This window comes from Blastomyces gilchristii (genome assembly GCF_000003855.2).
Source record: "Blastomyces gilchristii SLH14081 genomic scaffold supercont1.22, whole genome shotgun sequence".
Classification (NCBI taxonomy): domain Eukaryota; kingdom Fungi; phylum Ascomycota; class Eurotiomycetes; order Onygenales; family Ajellomycetaceae; genus Blastomyces; species Blastomyces gilchristii.
Window position 1 is genome coordinate 172,165 of NW_003101660.1, and position 18,467 is coordinate 190,631.

Below are 18,467 nucleotides of genomic sequence, written 5' to 3' on the forward strand. Positions count from 1 at the left end.
TGGATTTTAGTCAACGCTTAGCATGCAGCGAACCCTAGCCAGGAAGAGATGGCTGCTATAAACAGAAAGGGCCATATCTACCACCTACAACACTCAGAGCTCATCACCTTCGTGTTCCGAAACAGGCTGCTAAGCTCTCACGCTCGCAAAGCCAACATGGGGTATGACAAGGAGAAACAAGCACTTCGGACAAAGCTTAACCCTCAGGTGGCTGGGTGAAGTATTTTTGGCCGGGGCTCAGCAGCGTGCCTGAAGAAACAGTGCGATGTTCTTTGCTGGTTTGTTGCACCGTTGTCAGAGAGGTGTAGTAAGTTACATATGCTGAAGCCCGTATCTGGAGAAATAAAAGTCCCGCCAGATTCTAAGCCTCATCTCACTTGACCAGTCTTGGCTTTTGTCAACGCCAGCTGAAAACGACGACAACTCAGCTTTGAGACCAGACTGGTTGGACACGCTATACGGGGAGGACACATTTCCCTCTCTCTCCTCTGAGCTGGCTGCTTGCTGGAGGGGACGACGTCCTGCACAAGCACTTCGCCTTGGGGTACATACAAGATAGAAACGGGTGAAAGATCTGCACACACATATGGAGTAATGTTTAGTCCGGATGGCTTTGCAAACTACTTGTAGTGTCCCCAAGTTTTTGATCTTGAATGCCCCGTTTTGGTTGAAACAAGAACAGCGGGGAGATGCAAGGAGCAATTCGCAATTCGGATGATTTTAAAAAAAGACACGAGCTCGTTAGTTGGCTGTCCGGGGCACACGAGTGATCTGCAAAGGTATCATATTATCACCGAGTTGAATGGTCTGAAAAAACAACCAACAGTGGGCGAGAGAGATTCTTCAAGGTTCCTGTGGCTGCGAGGTGACCTAAAAAGGAGATATTTAAGCATGGCCAAGGGCTGAAGCGGACGCTTGATTCGGCCTGGCTTGAGCCTTTAAGTCAGTCCAGCTTTCGGAGCATCTCTACTTTCTCTCACTGCTTGCGTTTCTCTTGCTTTCTCCCCGAATTCTTAAAAGTCTCATTATTTACATTCATCCTTCCATTTACTCCGCTGCGTCGCTATCCCCCCGCATCGCATGCTGGTTGGATGTGCTGTCACGGATATCCATAGGTGATTCCTTTACCTATCTGACTTCTTCCGCTCCTCACTCTGTAATGTTGAAAGCTAGTAGTTATAGCACTTCTAAAATTACGGAGAACCTCGGTGCTGGGACGACCTGGTCTGCAAGATATGATGACTGATTGACATTTCTCAGCCATTTCGTTAAATTTTTTATCATTATATTATATTTATTATACAGGTCCTTTGCTTTTTATGTCGGCCTAATTTTTAAGTATGCTGCGCTTCCCGACGATCGCTCGATAGGAAAATATACCGGCACATGATTTTATATAATCTCTCATGGGCGAATCCATTTTATCTCTTCACATGAACCCAGGCTCTTCGTCGCCTGATTGATCCTTTCGACCATCCAGCCTGAAACAACCCCAGGTTTCCTGACACCAACCTTCGCCAACTTCGACGTCCGGCAATTTCCCGGCTCGTAGGAGTATTGGAAGCATTTAACATCGTCGACGCAGCGTTGAGCACAATCCTTTTCGTTCCCCACGTTTTCGACAATATCAGGCGACTCATTATCCAAATCTTGCTCGCGCTTGCGGAACCCCGGCTGGACGAGTTGTTGAAAAACATCGCGATGCAGGACGAGCGTATTTCCATTCTTCTTAATAACCACCAATCAGAGTCCAAGTTATTTATATACGTACAGACATATTCATTGATCTTGCTATCAAAAGAAAAAGAAAAAGAAAGAAAACTTACCCCCCTGCGCCAATTCCTCTCAAAGTCCCAAATCGCCCGAATATCATCTGGAGTCATATGGTGGTAGGTTACTGGAGGGTAGCACCAGGGGAAATTGTCATATCTTTTTGACATGTAGTCCAAGCTCCATGGCGTCGAGCCCTGCAACATGGGCCACGACCAGTGCAAGCCAATACCTCCGTCCATTAATGCCTTGCCCAGCACGTAGTCACCCGCCCATTCCCGAGCGGTAAATTCATCCCACTCCTCCACGCGGGTGGAGTGGAATTCCGTAACGCGTTTCAGCGCCGCGCGGGAGAGAACGAATCCCGATCCTCCGTGAGCGAAAACGTTGTTGTAAAGCTGCACCGGACAGCCTAGGTAATACGGTTTATCCGCGTCGAATTGGCGCAGCCACGCGAGTAAGTTCGGCCAGATGATGTACGTGTCAGCCTCCATGAAGACATACCAATTGGCGTCTGCGCGGACTTGGAGTGTCTCGTGCATCATGGGGAGGAACTTCCATTTGTCCAAGACCCAGCCTGGATTGTTCGGCTTTCCGCGAGGGGTGCTCTCATCGTCTGTCACATTCCACGTCGATAGGACCTCCCTCCCTGACTCTTGTAGGCTAGTATATAGTTTGAATTCGGGACGCGAGTTTTTCATCGTGTCATTAACCCCACGGAGCACATCATAGATATGGAGCCCGGAGATCTCCTCTTCGTAGTCGGAAAATATGGTAAAGTGAGGGATACACCGTAAGGTGGTGTTGGGGTGGACCGGAAGTTTCGCCAGGGCCTCAGTCGCGCCGGTCTTCAGGATGACGTGGATGTCATCTAGACCCCGAATCGAGGGGCATTCGGCGTGTTCCGGAGGGGAAGGGAAAAGAAAATTAAACGGCGCGATGAGTTTCAGTTCTTGATAATGTGTAGCGCCATGCGTCCGCAAGAACAGATATCCGCCTCCTAGGACGCTAAAAACGAGGGTAGCCAGGTAGATCCATCGTCGTGAAGGCCTGTATCCGTAGCGGCGGCATTCCATGATTCCATGAAATGGGGGCTAACTAATTCCGATGTGAGTTCACCAGTGCACATTGTTTGCTGAAGATATAGAGACAATGTAGTGAGTAATACCGTGCGGGACAATGGTGAAGTCGAGGTTCACACGTCTCCCGCTCCCCAGCGACGTCAGCACTACTACTATATATGGATGGATGGATGTAGATTCCATACTCCTATCCCGTTCCTTCCGCCGGTCCACGTCTTGGCGTGTCCGACTCAGCCGTCGGGATGCCAACCAAAAGGACTGACTTTCACGGCGAACAGAACCCTTCAATCTGCAATGAAAGTAAAATCCCTACAGCTGAGTATGTTGATGGATGGAAATCCCTCGTGGGGTTAAAAAATACCCCGGGTAGTTTGTCCAGTGACATAGCTGGTCTTTGGAGGGCAAATCCGATGCCAACATCCCAGTGCCCTGTGGCGCTGTGTGATATACATGCTATGGCTCTATCCACAAGTAAATCTATGAAACGACAGTTTGTCCAAATATAGCTGCCTGCTATATAACTAGTAGTGGTAGTAGCTAGTAGTGTCGCCTGTTTGTGACATCCTGGAAGATGCGAACTTATCTAGTAGATCAACAGTAGGTTTTCAACCATAGAATATTATGAAAATCCGTTCCTATATCGCAATATAGTAAAGACAACTTCGAGCAAAAAAAGAATTAAATTTTAGGGAATCAAGAGCAATCAAAACATATGTACTGTACATATTTCAAGAACCTCTTCGTGTCCAAGCAATAGTGAAGTAAAAGTGGCGAAGATTATTCAAACTACCCTAGAATTCTTACACGAGAGCGCTCTTGGGTGGCGGGACAGTATAGACGAAGCTGACAAGAACATCTAAAGAAACGGGATCTTTCTGTAGTAGAGAAGACAAACATTTTTCACAAGGAGCTTTTTGTAATCAGTTCTTTGCAAAGTTGCAATTAATTATTCTCAACATCGGGGGTCAACGTGTTATGGAGCTAAAACTAATCCAAGAAAACTTAACTAAATAATAGCCCAGCTTAGTCATTCTGCGAGCTCCGCGAACTTCTCGGACCCTTGCTATCAATGAATACAACAAGGTTGCAATTTTGTAGCTCTCCCTCATTGAGACTACCTAGCTTCAGTCCATTACAATACTAACTACCCTTCCCAAGCTTCTAACCACAAGTATACTCTCCATCAGAACTGCACATCCCTTAAACCAGCGATAATTCCCCCCGGTCCCAACAATGGCGCATTCCAAGCGTAACACCTCCCTCCCACACTTCACCGCCTACGAACGCTCACTCCTTCGCTCCACCTGGGGAACCCAGCGCACCCGTCTTTCCCGAGAATCATTCCTCCCCTTCTCATCATGCCGACTATGTCTTGTCCCCGCCCGCACCCCCGTTGTGGCCTGTGCTACGAACGGAGATATCTTCTGCCGCGAATGCGCCGTGAACGATCTCCTCGCCCAACGCAAGGAGATCAAACGCTTAGAGCGAGAGCGGGAGTTGGCGGAGCGGGATAAAGAGGAAGGTGAGGGCCGGTTAGCGGAGGAGGCGCGTGAGCGTGAATTAAGAGAATTCGAAATGGTTAGCATGGGCTTGGAGGAGCGGAAGAGGAAGCTCGATATAGATAGGGATAGGGGTGGTAGTTGGAGTGGGGGGGATAGAATTTCTAATGGGGAGCTGGCGAGAAAGAGGAGGAAGGGGTTTGAGCTGGATGAAAAGACCATGAGGAGTATTGCGCAGGAGGAGCGGGAGAAAATTCGGAAGGAAATTGAGAGAGAGCGGGTGAGAAAAATTCCCATCTCCTGCCCTGGAGGGTTCTTTAAAATAGACGGACGACGCTTTTGCGGTTATTGCTAACAGATTATCTTTGACTTCATTAGAGTGAATCGTCAAAATCCCAGCTTCCTTCATTTTGGGTTCCTTCTCTTACTCCCTCCACCTCGAACGATCTACACAGCGTCACGCCAGTTAAGCTGGCTCCCTTATGTCCCGCCTCCACTCCTGACAACAAGCACAATTACTCGTTGAAAAATCTTATTACTGTCAACTTCACCGAAGACAAAGATAAGCAATCCGGTGAAACGATACGAATATGCCCAAGCTGCAAAAAGGTGCTAAGCAATGGTGTGAAGTCCATATGTAGGTTGCTCACCCACCCCTTATGTTTTGACGCCTGCAGAACACGTACACTTCATGCACATCTATATCACATTCGAATTCCACTAATCGGAAGTTAAAATAACAAAAAAGTAACAAAACCATGTGGGCATGTAATATGCAAACCATGCGTGGACAAATTCATGACGCCACATGAAAATCCTGATCCGCATGCTACTGATGCGAAGGACAAGGAAACGCATGGCAGGATACTTTGCTATGTGTGCGAGACAGATGTTACGGAGCGGAAGAGAAGCAAGGAGCCAAAGGAAGGAAAGAAGAATAAAGACAAGGACAAGGTCCGTCCTGGCTTGGTCACGATTAATAGTGAAGGGACGGGATTTGCTGGTGGAGGCGAGAACATGGCGAAGAAGGCCGGCACGGCCTTCCAGTGCTAACATATATTGCTCCTCTGCTTCTTTGAAGTTGGTTCTCAATACGTATTTATACGTATCCACAAGTTGTTGGCTGGTTGGTCGGATATATGGAGAACGCAGCATTTCTTGATTTTTACAATAACATTCATTCGTATGTATACAGCTCAAAAGCTGCAAGAAATAACCCCGAAAAACGGAATGCTCGAAAACCTTGGGAAATAGCGCTCTATATTAAATTCCGTCTCATCGTACAAATACCCTCTCTGAATGAAATCCCAGAAATGGAAAAAAAGAGTTATACATTCACTCAAGGAGAGCGGATCGCTTTATTATTGCTGTTCTTGGCAAATTGCCTAACAAGGATCTCACACTTAACCTCCTGGCACAGCTTTTTCCTCCGATCCGCAGGAAGCTGCGATGCAAACTCCAAACCACTAGCTCTCTCCACGGCTTCCAACGGGACCTCAAATTCCGACAGACTTTTCTCATTGGGAATGCGAGCATTGGGCAGGACGAAAGCACCCAAACTGACCATTCCGCCCTGAGCCCCATCCTCCGCAAAGATAACCTTGTAAAAGTGGGTGGGCACCGCGACGTTTGGCGGGTTCCCGATAACCTCATATGTAACCTTCCACTTCCCATCGGCCGGATCGCGCTTGGGTAGATACAGGGGCCCCGTAACGATTCGCACAGAAGGATACTTCTTCGTCAGCCGACGGCAGAAATCCTCGAAATGCGACCAGTAGTCGCGATTGAACCCCTCGCCGACCTGCGGGCACATATTCGCTAGGGAGAAGGTAGCGTCCATGGCGTCCTGGCTCCACTTGGCATCTGCGGCGGGCACTTGATGGCCGCGGTCATAGCCGGAGCGGAAGTAGTCGTTCAGACGGGCGCGGAAGGTTGGTGGGATGGTCTCCTCTTCGTAGAAGGTGCTCTGTTTGCGGTCTGCGTTGTTTTGCGCGAGAGATTCGGCGGTGATGTGTTCGGCGACCCAGGAGGGATTACGGGTTCGTCGGTCGAAGGCGCTGGCGAGTGGGAGGCTGGTTACTGCGTCTGAGACTGGGCCGGGGAACCCATACTGGAATAGGCCGGCCGGGTCGACTAGGGATGTTGTAGCGCGGGACGGTGTGAGGACAGCGGCTTGAGGTTGTGGAGCTGGGATTGTTGTGGTAGTGGTAGTGGTAGTGGTTGTTGTTGTCGGTGGTGGAAGACGAGTATGGGAGCCTAACTGCTGCTGGCGGCTCTTGGAGGAGTATATGAAGGCAGTGATACCAGCTCCGGTAGCTGCGCCAGCAGCTGCGATGATAGCGAAGGTCGCCTTGGACATGATGTGTGTTCTATTCTTCCCCTGTCCAGCTGTGAGATATAAATGAGTGACAAAATGGATAGCGAGAGCAGTTGCACAACAACCAAAAGCGAGTCAGCCTCCTCCTCAAGCTCAGCTGGTAAAACGAAGTAGTTTGTAGGTGTCACGTATATCTCCTGTCTGGCGAGATCTCAAAATTCAATTCACTACAGGTAACTTAGTAAGCGACAGCCGCGGGAAGATTACATAAACCAATCAGAGATATCCAAATGAGCTCGAGCCAATCATGAACCGGCGTTTGCCGCTGACAGCCCAAAGTCGGCGTCAATCACGCTGACTAAACAAAGGTACCTCCGCCACAGCAATAAACAAAGTACCTTGGAGGAAACGCTAAGCCATTTCGGGCCTTGATCCGTAGTCTTTGCCGGCCAGCGATGAAATCATCCGCAGAAGGAAAGCGGCTCAAAAATCCACACCTCGTATCTATCACATCCACGACACTGAACTTCTTCTGATATACACACACTGGACACATCCTGCTGCATGGGCATATAATCTCTATCTATACTGTTCGCTACGACGCTCTTTTTTGGCATTTATCACACCTCGTTTCAATTCTTCAGCCCATGACTTGACTCTCTCTGTTCAATTCTATATCGTCCTGCGGGCCTGGGTCGTTGAAGTGTGTAGCGGTCAGTTGACGTGGTTTCTAAAATTTTCCTACTCGTACTCTCAGCATGGGCTTGGATAATGATGCCCGGGGATGGATTATGAGCTGCGTCAGTGGTATTGGTAGGTTTCTGTCGAATTTTACCCTTCCCGGCTGCTGTCCATAGTTGCTAACCAGGGCTGCTTAGCTTGCATGCTGGGGGCAAGTATTATCTTTGTGGATGTCATTGCGAGGAACTGCTTTGGGTTTAAGAACTTCAAGATCGCCGATAGTATTGGATTTCTGTCCTCTTCGCTGAGTTTGAGTGCAGGAGTCTTGGTGAGTAGTCGCAAGAGTCAAAAGCTGTTTTCTCCGACTGCTGCTGACAAGCCATGATAGCTTTTCACCTCCCTCTACAGCATGTTGCCAACATCAAAAGACTACTTTATTAAAGCTGGATTCTCTTCTAGCGCAGCTACATCCGCATTAATCGGACTCTTCTTGGCTGGGGTGGTTATCATACAGCTCGTTTCTTCCTTCATCCATCATCATATCCCATCCCACGTGGTTGACTGTATGCACACGCATGAACACATTCTAAACGGACAGGAGACGGGAAATGCGAGTATCGAAGAACATCATCACCATTTCCATGCTGAGTCCAATCCTGCGCTGAAATCACCGACCACCGCTGCAACTGAACGTACGTCATTGTTGCCCCGCGACGCCCTATCTGGAGTCCCGTCCGCCCAGCCTTCTACCCACAATACTCAGGCTGTAAAAACATTTGTCCCGGCCTCAAAATTACCGCTCACTTCCCGCCTAAAACTTCAAATCAGCTCTCTTGTCCGCGGGGACAAACCTTTCTGTGACCAGGACGGCCCCTGCTATGGTATCTCTCACGTATGTGGAAAGGAATGCACTAAAGTTGTAGCTCAGAGGAGAGCGAAACATATGGTATCCCGGGATAACATTATAAGCCCGCAAACCCTTGAAGCAGCGGGTGGTGGTATTCACAATGCCGAACCTCTCTCACGCTCCGTATCAGACATCAATCAGTCAAGAGCTGTGTCAAGAGACGGAAATGCATCCCTTGGAATCCATGACCTCGGCGGCTACATTGACGACCAGGACCTTCTACCACCGCACTCTTCAGATTCATTTACCCACCATCACCACGTCCCGCAAAACGCGTTCCTAGCCATCGGCCTCCAAACGTCACTAGCGATTGCCCTCCACAAACTGCCTGAGGGCTTCATCACCTACGCAACAAACCACGCAAGTCCGACCCTAGGATTCTCAGTCTTCATGGCGCTTTCCATCCACAACATCACAGAGGGATTCGCAATGGCACTCCCTCTCTACCTAGCCCTCCATTCGAAATTGAAAGCTATGCTCTGGTCCAGCTTGCTAGGCGGTGTGAGCCAACCGGCCGGCGCCGGACTCGCGGCCTTATGGATATGGGGCGCGGGAATAGCCAAGGGTGGTGGTGCCAGCAACGGTGTTGTTGATGATACTGACAACCTGTCCTGGGCTGTTTACGGGGGCATGTTTGCCTCAACAGCTGGCGTGATGACGAGTGTTTCCCTACAACTCTTTTCTGAAGGGTTGGTGTTGTCGCATAATAGATCGCTCTGCATCGCATTTGCTTTTTTGGGGATGGGTATCTTGGGCTTCAGTTTCGCGTTAACCGAATGAGGAGGATGAAGACGAAGGATAGTGCATGGGCAAGGGATAACGTTCTTCACGATGTGGGATGTGATTCATGATTTTCTTTTGTTGTTTATTTACGATGCTCTACATGCGATATATCGTCAACTTGACGGACAAAACATGGTACCATTCTTCTCTAGCATTTTTGGGTCATGGGGTTAATGAGACACGTCCAATTTTCTGCACTTGGTGAGCAGGCATTCTCAGATTACGTCCAGCGGCGCTTTTGTGCTCCTTATCTTTATATTTATATATTTTCGTTCTTCCTGTCGAAACTTTCCTTCGGGTTTTCTGTTCTCAAATAAGGATGCATGGAGTTGGATAGATTAGATTAGATTAGCTAGGATATAGTTTATATATCTCTAAATGGATAATCACAATATGCATCATGTTAAGACTCAGTAGTGAGAAATGAACCCAGCCGTTTTCCAGTGGCCGCCGTTAATGATACGGCCAGTTTTAAAAAGTGCCATATATGTGTACATAGCAAACGCGGAATCCCAATCTCGCTGCCATTAATGAACAAGAAACGAATCCCCAATACTCCCAATACTCCCATCCACCAAAACACCAATCTATTTCTTCTACGACTCCTTTTTCTCTTTCTCCGCCAGCTGCTCCTTCTCCCTCTTTCTCGCAAGATACCGTTCCCGCGCACTCTGTACATCACTCGCCGTCTTCGAACTCTTAATCTTCGCCGCCAACTCCTCAGCCTTCGCCTCCTTCTCCTCCTCTTCCTTCCGCATCCTCTCCTCTAACTGTGCCGCCAGCATCTCCGTCTGCCGCGCCCGCTGGCCCGCACGACCAGAACCAGCAACATCCACACCCCTCCATCTCGCCTCTCCACCCCACCCAGCGGAACCAGCCGCCTTCTCCGCCCCCGCAGCGGGCGCCGCCTTCGCTTTACTAGGTTTCTGCGCGACGTTCAACCCAGCCGTAAGCAGCTGTCGCTTATCAACAACCTGCCCCTCGTCATTAAGAATAATATTCGCGCCGCGCGCATTCAACTCCGCAGCAATCTGTGCCTCGCTCTTCTCGCCCGCTTCCATTTCTTCCTTCTCTTCCTGCAATTTCGCCTTATCCACCCCGTCCTCCGCCGGACGACTCCGCACAGCTTCCTCCGCCGCCCTAACCACCTCCTCATGCCGCTTTGCGCCGCGCTCAAGCATACTCTTATAGAATCCCACCATCCCACCCCCCTTCTTCCGCCTCTCCTCTTCCTCCCTCTCCCTCTCCGCCTCCTCCGCCTCTATCCTCCGCGCCTCCTCCTGCTGCGCCTTGTACGCCGCGGTCACAAACTTTTCCTTACCAGCATACTCCTCGCCTTCTGCCTCGCGTTCGCGCTGGAGTTGTTTATCGCGCGCGCGCAATTGGTCGCGCTTGCGAATCTCTGCACTGCGGAGGAGGGCAGTCATGTATTTGGGTGTTGAGGCTTCGTTGGCGGCGGCAGACGAGGAGGTGGATGGAGGTTTGGCGTGGAGGGAGTCGTAGACGGCATCGTAGTCATAGATGGATGAGTCGAGGGCCTCGGCGGTTTGGGCGTGTTTTCTGCTGCTGTGGAGGCTGGAGAGGTTTGTGTAGTGGTTTGTTTGGGGAGGTGGGTTTTTCAGCTTGGAGGTGGCGGGCTTTTTTGAGGAATGCCTGCCTTCGTCGTCAGTGTTTCTGGTGGTGGTGCTGTTGTTGTGGTCGTCGTCGTCAAGACCGCCTATGGTGGAGATTTCTACGGAGCCATCGCCTTCTTTTTGAGCGCTGTCGTCTTCGGAATCTGAGTCGAAGATCGTCCTCTTGCGCTTCTGCGGGTTGTTGGTGTTGGGGAGCGGGAGTCCTTGACGCTTCTTGTTTGGGAGGTTGAGGCCGTAGGAGAGGGTTGGGCGTGACATTGTGAAGACGACCGGATGGACATAAGATTAAATTAACATGTCCTCAGATAGAAAATCTATCTATTTGAGTAATGGAAGAACTCTCAGTCCTGTTATGTGAATATTGTTTGTTGTAAGTGGAAGATCCCCCCAGATCACATGACTTGAGCCCCAATCCTCCGCCTTTTGCTTCGGACTCGGATTGCACAAAAAAGACAAGCTCCCGCTCTTCTCCCCGCTTACTCTGGACGGTAGATACTTCCTGCTCCCGCACCCCATACGCCAGAAATCCGAACAGTAAAGCCGTTAAGTCATGTCATATTACTTTACAATCCTCTCCCCCACCGACGCCCCTCTCTTCAGCCACTCCTTCGGCACTTCCAAGGCGGGCGGAGATGGTGTCGCCCGCTTCCGGTTCCCAGACAATGCGCCATACATGAACCAATTTATAGTCCACGCTAGTCTAGACATTGTCGAGGAGCTCCAATGGTCCAACGGTGCTATGTAAGTTTCAAACATCCTACAACATAAAAGCACCTCAGGCTCAAAATCGCATATCGCAATCCTCCTACATCTTCCCCCACCCAACCCCCGTCCCGGGCATGAAGGAAAAACAACAAACCTAACGCGCCACCCGCTTCCCTCTATCGCAGGTACCTAAAGCACATCGACACCTACCCCCCAACCTCCGCCTACGTCTCCGCCTTCCTCACCGGCTCAGGCTCCCGCTTCCTGCTCCTCCACCAACCCCCGCAACCCCCCTCATCCTCGACAGCAGGAGGCGCCACATCTAGCCCACTCTCCGCTTCCGCAGTCTCCACGACGTCCTCGCGCACCTCATCTTCGTCTATAGCTAATAACCCCACCTCACCGCAGACGGAGGAGGCCATCCGGCAATTTATGAATGAAGTGTATGAGAACTGGGTGAAGACGGTGATGAGTCCGTTTTACCGGCAAGGAATGGAAATTACGAGCCCGGTTTTTAGGGGGAGGGTGGCGGCGGCGGGAAGGAAGTGGTTGTGATTGACTTTTCTATGCCTTTTCCTGTTTTTCCTATTTTTTCCCGTTTTGTTTAGGAAGGTGTTGGGAGTTACTTGTGTTTTTGGAGCTTGACCTTGCATCCTGTTTGGGATTGTGTGGGTTGGTGTTCAGGAGTTTTGTTTTGCATAAGTGGGAGGAGAAAAATATAGAACAGTATCTATCATCCAGGAAAGCGTGAGAAAGGTAGCGCATGTTTGGTGTTACGCGAGAGTTGCGTTATGATACCCAAGTTATCTAGTGTTCATATATATATATATATATATATTTCCTGTTTCACCAAATCAGCCAATTCTTGTTGGCGGAATAACTAATTTGACCATAGAGGGGTCACTTAAGCCCTCGAGCCGTGTGCAACTGCTTAGGATGTGATAAGCCAAACAACAGCTTCAACCAAGCCAAGGCAGGCAGGGGGACAGAGAGGATAGAATCCAGAAACATAAGGGAGAGAGTTGCAATAGAATAGTTCAGGGAAATGATAATAGAGACGGCTTCCACATAACGTACACACAAGTAGGAGAATCTAACTTCATAAAACAAAAGGCTGGAAACATCAAGAAAGACCATATTCCGAATATCCCGAAAACGACGTAACTATCCAACAAGAAACAAATTATCCCCTCCGCAAAAAGAAGCAAGAATAGAAGGAATAAAAAGGTAGGAATGGGTTGGCGCCTTAATAACTCCGGTCTCCAAGTACACGCTAAAGTCGCAGGCGGAGTTTCAAAGTTTATAATTTACACCATGAAGTTGTTTACGAGTTTTGTTTCTTTTCGCTTTCATGTGGCAACATTTGACATTTGCGGCGCAAGCTTTTTCACGGTTACCGCTTTGAAGTTCTCGACTGCTTGTATCATATCGTCGAGCTTAGCAGTCGCTCCAAAAACACCCCCTTCCATCTTCACGGACTCAACCGTGCTCATATGGAGTGAGGGATCAGCCGCAGACGTGCCATCCTCGAGCAAGATACAGTCGAAGCCCCTATCATTTGCCTCTCTCATGGTAGTGGAAACACAACCGTCCGTAGTAACGCCTGCGAGCACAAGGTTTTTAATACCCTTATTCCGCAGCAGGAGTTCAAAATCGGTGTATGTGAACGCCCCCTTGCCTGGTTTGTCGATAATGGGTTCGCCCATGGTCGGGTATAGTTCCGGGATGATGTCATGTCCTGGCTCACCGCGGATGAGGAGTCGACCAAGAGGCCCATCTGAGCCTATACCCATACCGGACGGGTTGTTTTTTGAGCGGAAGCTTTCCCGATTTGATACACTGGAGAGGTCAGAACGATGTCCTGATATACTTGGTTAGCAGGCTGTAGTATATATTAAAAGGCTGTTGACGAAGAAATATATATAACTACCTTCACGGGTATGGTACACAGGAAAACCAGCCGAACGGAATGCATCGAGTAATCGTTGTAACTTGGGAATAAGGAGCTGTGCTGGCGTAATATCATACCCCTGGTACGCCATATATCCGCCTGGAGAACAAACTGCATGTGATATTGCAGTCAGATTATTGATCCATGTATGGAAGTACTTAAAACAATTATGAGGCTTACAATCACGTTGCATATCAATGAGCACAAGCGCAGTTGTAAATGGAGTAAATGACGCATCATGAGGCCAGTCATAGGGAGTGGCCGTGACCTGGCCCTTCTTGGCTTTAGGGTGAGGATTCTGTCGGGGCTTTTCCACTATCGGGCCGTGATTATGCGACGGGTTTAAAACTGTCAGCGTCCAGATACCTGGATGTCCAGCAGCGACAAGCATGAAGGGGCAGTCCATGAGCCGCGAAGTCCGCCTCCGTTTCCGCGTTTCTTCAGTGAGCCCATTTCTGGGTCTGTACTGGCCACCGCGATCGCATCGCAGCCACACCTTTGCGACTCTGCCTGGCTTTTTCTCTGTAGGTGTACTGGATGATTTGACAACAATGTTATAGCCATGGGCTTTACCGTGTGCCTGCACAGCGGCTAGCAAAGAGGCTCTATCAGGATAAGTCCCTTCCTGGGGAGGGATAAGCTCCATCGACAAATCAGGAAGATCCTGAAGGTCGCTGGGAGCGTCGAGATTTAAGTCTGATGAATCGGCCATGATATCCAGATCTGGCGAAACCCCTAAGGCAACTGCCGTCCACGCGGCGTTAGTAAGATTTCCGAAGGGATAGCAAGAGCGCAATCGAGGTAAACAGACAGTGGAACCAAGTGCGTGGCAGCAAAGATATAGATAGAAGAGCACCTGAGGAGCAGTGTGCGTGGGCATACTGTAGAGGCTGGGGAGACAAACTGCACCGGCTTGGAATGGGTGCAGGAGGTAATGGGAGTACCATGCCCAGATCCCGGACATAATAAATAAATAAGAAACACGAGATAGCTAACAAACTCACCTGGATAGAACCGTGGGCGCGGGAGATGCAGTGGCGTGGAGGTGTTGCGTTTGCTGCGGAGGAGTCTGATATGTGCACGTCACGATTTTGCGCGCAACACCACCCGGAAAGAGTCACGTGGTGGAGTTCACATGCCCGGTCTGGACTAGCGTGAAACGGGTTGTCTGCCAGGGATCTGCTATTTATGGACTAGCGCACGTTGTCATGGATCCCTGAGACAGGTTATGTAATCACGGGGTGCAAACAATCAACACCTCCTGCCGTCCGTCCATGGTAGGTAGACGACGACATCATCTACCGCCACCAGCGACATCGATCACCGTAGTCGGCTACGACGACGACATTCGACGGGGTTTCGGTAAACCCCAAAGGTAAGTTATATCCTATCTATCTCTTTACGCGCCTTTCGCTACAACAACCCGGAGACTCGAGGTTTATCGAACCCGATATCTTGGTTGCAATCTGTTTCTGGACCCCTCCCCCTTGGTACTGGCGCATATTGACCCAGGTCCTCTACACGAGAGTGGTCTTGCAATTATCGAGATCTAGTCCCGTGAATCTAAGCGACCTCTTTTTTCTCTCTATCACATTTTGCGCATTCAATATCTGTCGGACTGCAGCATTCAGCATTCAGCATTCAGCAACGTCTGCGCTTCAGTATTGAGGGACTCTGTTAGGCAACGAGGATGCCTTTGCCTGATGAACCTCCATCCTCACCACCAAATGCTTCCACATCCGCTCAAGATGCTATTGCCTATTACAAAAAACAGTACGAACAGCTCGAAGCTGAACTGGCGGACTTCCAGTCCTCCAGTAGGGAGCTAGAGACTGAACTTGAGAAGGATATCGAGGCTTCAGAGAGGAGAGAGAGGAAGTTGAAGGAAAAGTTAGAAAGTGCGGGATATGAAGTAGAGGAATGGAAGGCAAGTGCATGGATGGTCTCTTTGATGTATGTCAGCGGGGAACTTACGGGTTGTCGCTAACTTTTATATAGGCGAAGTACAAACAAGCCAAAACAGAAGCGAATTCTGCGCAGAGTGCCCTTCAAAAGGAGATTACGACGCTACGAGATGGGAATCGAACTTTACAGCTAAAGCTCAGGGATATCGAGGTGGCCAACGATGATTTTGAACGTCAAGCGCGCAACACAACGTCGTCTTTGGAGGATCTAGAATCAAAGTACAATGTGTCCATAGAACGAGGTGTTCTGCTCGAGGAAGAAATCAAAAATGGAGAACAAGAACGGGAAAACTTGCGTATTGAAAATCAGCGTCTCCGGGACGAGTTGTCAGATCTCAAAATTGAAGCGCACATTACCCAGGAGAAGCTTCGGAAAGCGGAGCTTTTGCTTAGACAGAAGAACAACCTCACGCCTCTGACCCCGGGCCTTCCTGTGCCCCATACTCCCGAGATTTCTGAACACTCCCCTGCTACCACATCCTCCTCACCGACCATTGCGACCCCACCTACAAAGTCTGTTTCATCCGTTGCATCTGATACTCAGACGCCGCCTTCACCGCCATTCTCTGAATCGTCATATGGTCTTGGGAAATCAACCACCACTCCTTCTATGCCACGACCCCGAGTCTCTGTTTCGGAATCATCGAGGCCGTCATATCCATCGTCCAGGACAAAGCACTCTCGGGGCCCCTCTATACCCACTAGCAATGGCACCTCAACTCCTTCCGTCACCTCTCGTCGCTCTGTAACGCGGTCACACCTTACACATCAACCACCAGGACTTCCAAGGTCTGGTTCTCTGTATCAAATTCGAGGACTCATCGGCAAGATGCAGAAACTTGAGGAGCGAGTACAGTCGGCAAGGTCAAGGCTTCCTGCACCCACCGAGACCCCTCCAAAGATCTCGCCCCGAACGAACTCAACCTTAGGTCAGAATTATATTCCATCTTCAGTGACTATCAGAAGATCTTCAAGAAAACGGACGAGCGGAAGTGTTGCCAGCTCTCGTGACGGCCAATCTACATCCTCCTACGTTCCTCATGGAAGAAGTTCATTCGGTCTCAACCAAGGGACACCAAGTCGAACCGGCCAGAGTGAAAGCAGACCCAGCAGTAGAGCCAGTGTCTCCAGCCGCAGTTCAACCAGCCAATTACCCGTTGCTGCAAGCTCAATCCTACAACCTCGCTCCGAAAGCCGACAAAGTTTCACAGGTTCACGAACACCACTTGGTCATTATTCCACCAACCCAACAACGGAGGGCCGACGGCCCCGCTCATCTCTGAGTAATTATAGCCATTCAGTCAACATGGGTTATATTGATGAGAATGAAGACATTACAACCCCAACTCCACGACGCAGCACGTTTAATAAGGGCGATCACCAAATTTCCGGAATACCCACTCCTGGCGGCCTAAAGAAAAGGGAATCGGGGGGAAATACCATCACTCCCTCCATGTTACCTGCTCCCCGCCGCATTAGCTCCGGTATCGATCGACGAGATGGGGACATGGGGCCCCCCGAAAGGAAAAATAAACTAACCGAAGTGGGTGAAAGTTATTAGCACTTGCCCGTCCATTCGTGCCTCGGATTTCTCGTCTGCCCATTCTACTTCTCTTTCTGCTTTGCAGGCATCTAGCATGACAACATTATACATACATATTTGTGATATCCACCTCCTTTTGATTCACGATCACGGTTCTTATGATATTTTTACGGCTGGCATTATTCTCGGGGTGCCTTGGCGAAACGTTTTTGAGGTTATTTTAAGTGTCTTTCTCCTCCTTTTTGTGTCCTTCTTTGCCTATCCTTATCCTTTCTTTATTTTCTTGTACGTCAGGAATATATTCTCTGCTATATCGCCTTTCAGTGTTCTCCCCTTATGACACTGTATTGCGGGGATAAACTGAGAGGATCGTTTTCCGGGACCTTGTGGCCCGTAGAGTAGAAAGCGAGAGCATCCAGTTGTGTCCTCCAAGGACGCAGCTAGCGTTTAGCGGCTACCGAGGCGGCGCTCTATCCAACCATCAAGCATCGCCATCTTCTTAATTGGATGTCTCATTTTTTTCATGTCCCTTCGTTCCCAACCCCTCAACCACAATTCTTCTAATAGGGTCACAATATCTCCTTCGCCTGTTCATGTTCTAGACCATTTCGTTCTCCGATATACTTTTTTGCCTCTCTCCTTAACGACTGTTTATCTGCCGAACTATGACACATTACTGAAATTCTCTTCTATAACTATGCTTTTTTCTCTTGATTTCTTTTGATCCTTTTCCTTTTCCTATGACATTCTGTTATATACCTACATAAATCTATGTACCTACCTACCTTGAGACTGTTACGTCTAGCTATAACTATATATTCTGGCTCGGTTCTCTAGAACAAGAGTGTTCTTATCCTCTTGTGTCAGGCTAGAAGGGGTAGGGCTAGTCTTCCCGTGAACTGTTATGTCGATTTGACAATATTTAGCATACTCTAACTTTATAAAGGAGACTCGCCACGTTTGTCGTTTCTCCTTAGAAGATATCGTTTCCTCCCTGTCTTCTAGTCGATTTGGAAGTATATTCGGTATCGTTAGTATCCAGGGATTTGAAACTCACCTGTTAGAACTCACCTTTTCTAATTTGCCTGCACAGAACAATTAATCTTACGAGTTAATCTTCCTCCCCAAGTAATGATTTTCCACGTTCTCCTTAACAATCCCCTGCTACTTGAGATGAAATGACTGATGACTTCTCTAATCCGATCAGCTGATGCAAGGATGATGATTTGAGTATCGGCTCGGCTCCCCTTGGGTTTATCGCCAATTGAAACCATTTTGCACTCGGGTAGGTGGGAACTTCGGGTACGTAGGGATTGCTGCTAGATTGTCATATTGCCCCGGCTGCTGGCTCGTGAGGTGATTTGCGTCTATTGGCTCTTGAAAGATTTGAAGCATTATATCCAGGGGGGGGGGTGGACGTAAGAAGGGGATGGGGTGGGAGATATTTCACAAGCACCCACGTCGTTTTACGGGAACGTAAAGTTGCTGCTCTAACTATATACTCCCGGTATCCCTTTCAGCAATATACTGCGTAGTGGGCCAAACTTTCCCCGATTTTGCCAGACTCGTTTCCTCCTGCAGTCAAAATTATAAATGTTGAGATGAGTAAAGGATTTCAACACGAAGACGAG

The 18,467-nt window shown here is 49.2% G+C and overlaps 9 protein-coding genes across 13 annotated transcripts; 5 read left to right on the plus strand and 4 right to left on the minus strand.

Annotated features, from left to right (window-relative positions):
- Positions 1-48: 48 nt before the first annotated feature.
- Positions 49-219, plus strand: BDBG_08070 (uncharacterized protein; the record flags this gene model as incomplete). The annotated part of the gene is made up of 1 exon (XM_031723390.1): positions 49-219. One exon carries the CDS (start codon positions 49-51, stop codon positions 217-219), a length of 171 nt encoding a protein of 56 aa, XP_031580538.1.
- Positions 220-937: 718 nt separating this feature from the next.
- On the minus strand, positions 938-3,814 carry BDBG_08071. Of its 2 annotated transcripts, none has more exons than XM_002621402.2 (2): positions 1,827-3,814; positions 938-1,728 (listed from the first exon to the last, which is right to left on the minus strand). In XM_002621402.2, exons 1-2 carry the CDS (start codon positions 2,844-2,846, stop codon positions 1,405-1,407), a joined length of 1,344 nt encoding a protein of 447 aa, XP_002621448.1. In that variant the 5' UTR covers positions 2,847-3,814; the 3' UTR covers positions 938-1,404. The 2 variants fall into 2 exon arrangements, with proteins under 2 accessions (XP_002621448.1, XP_031580539.1); XM_031723391.1 differs by having other exon boundaries at positions 1,214-1,725.
- An 81-nt stretch (positions 3,815-3,895) lies between these two features.
- On the plus strand, positions 3,896-6,849 carry BDBG_08072. 2 transcript variants are annotated; one of them, XM_031723392.1, is made up of 4 exons: positions 3,896-4,631; positions 4,730-4,988; positions 5,100-6,713; positions 6,773-6,849. In XM_031723392.1, exons 1-3 carry the CDS (start codon positions 4,086-4,088, stop codon positions 5,402-5,404), a joined length of 1,110 nt encoding a protein of 369 aa, XP_031580540.1. In that variant the 5' UTR covers positions 3,896-4,085; the 3' UTR covers positions 5,405-6,713; positions 6,773-6,849. The 2 variants fall into 2 exon arrangements, with proteins under 2 accessions (XP_031580540.1, XP_002621449.1); XM_002621403.2 differs by having other exon boundaries at positions 5,100-6,819.
- On the minus strand, positions 4,634-6,863 carry BDBG_08073 (endonuclease G, mitochondrial). Its single transcript, XM_002621404.2, has one exon. It carries the CDS (start codon positions 6,708-6,710, stop codon positions 5,691-5,693), a length of 1,020 nt encoding a protein of 339 aa, XP_002621450.1. The 5' UTR covers positions 6,711-6,863; the 3' UTR covers positions 4,634-5,690.
- A 282-nt stretch (positions 6,864-7,145) lies between these two features.
- On the plus strand, positions 7,146-9,568 carry BDBG_08074 (ZIP metal ion transporter). Its single transcript, XM_002621405.2, has 3 exons — positions 7,146-7,481; positions 7,547-7,677; positions 7,738-9,568. Exons 1-3 carry the CDS (start codon positions 7,427-7,429, stop codon positions 9,034-9,036), a joined length of 1,485 nt encoding a protein of 494 aa, XP_002621451.1. The 5' UTR covers positions 7,146-7,426; the 3' UTR covers positions 9,037-9,568.
- Positions 9,238-11,247, minus strand: BDBG_08075 (uncharacterized protein). The gene has a single exon (XM_002621406.2). It carries the CDS (start codon positions 10,929-10,931, stop codon positions 9,636-9,638), a length of 1,296 nt encoding a protein of 431 aa, XP_002621452.1. The 5' UTR covers positions 10,932-11,247; the 3' UTR covers positions 9,238-9,635.
- BDBG_08076 lies at positions 9,596-12,446 on the plus strand. 2 transcript variants are annotated; one of them, XM_031723393.1, is made up of 3 exons: positions 9,596-11,043; positions 11,166-11,414; positions 11,564-12,446. In XM_031723393.1, the coding sequence occupies exons 2-3, from the start codon at positions 11,224-11,226 to the stop codon at positions 11,931-11,933; spliced, it is 561 nt and encodes a 186-aa protein (XP_031580541.1). In that variant the 5' UTR covers positions 9,596-11,043; positions 11,166-11,223; the 3' UTR covers positions 11,934-12,446. The 2 variants fall into 2 exon arrangements, with proteins under 2 accessions (XP_031580541.1, XP_002621453.1); XM_002621407.2 differs by lacking the exon at positions 9,596-11,043 and having other exon boundaries at positions 11,135-11,414.
- BDBG_08077 lies at positions 12,063-14,448 on the minus strand. 2 transcript variants are annotated; one of them, XM_031723395.1, is made up of 4 exons: positions 14,334-14,448; positions 13,510-14,073; positions 13,309-13,440; positions 12,063-13,239 (listed from the first exon to the last, which is right to left on the minus strand). In XM_031723395.1, the coding sequence occupies exons 2-4, from the start codon at positions 14,039-14,041 to the stop codon at positions 12,728-12,730; spliced, it is 1,176 nt and encodes a 391-aa protein (XP_031580543.1). In that variant the 5' UTR covers positions 14,042-14,073; positions 14,334-14,448; the 3' UTR covers positions 12,063-12,727. The 2 variants fall into 2 exon arrangements, with proteins under 2 accessions (XP_031580543.1, XP_031580542.1); XM_031723394.1 differs by having other exon boundaries at positions 12,128-13,239; positions 14,141-14,448.
- Positions 14,449-14,458: 10 nt separating this feature from the next.
- BDBG_08078 (nuclear distribution protein NudE) lies at positions 14,459-18,133 on the plus strand. Its single transcript, XM_031723396.1, has 2 exons — positions 14,459-15,256; positions 15,328-18,133. The coding sequence occupies exons 1-2, from the start codon at positions 15,020-15,022 to the stop codon at positions 16,852-16,854; spliced, it is 1,764 nt and encodes a 587-aa protein (XP_031580544.1). The 5' UTR covers positions 14,459-15,019; the 3' UTR covers positions 16,855-18,133.
- The last annotated feature ends 334 nt before the right edge of the window (positions 18,134-18,467 follow it).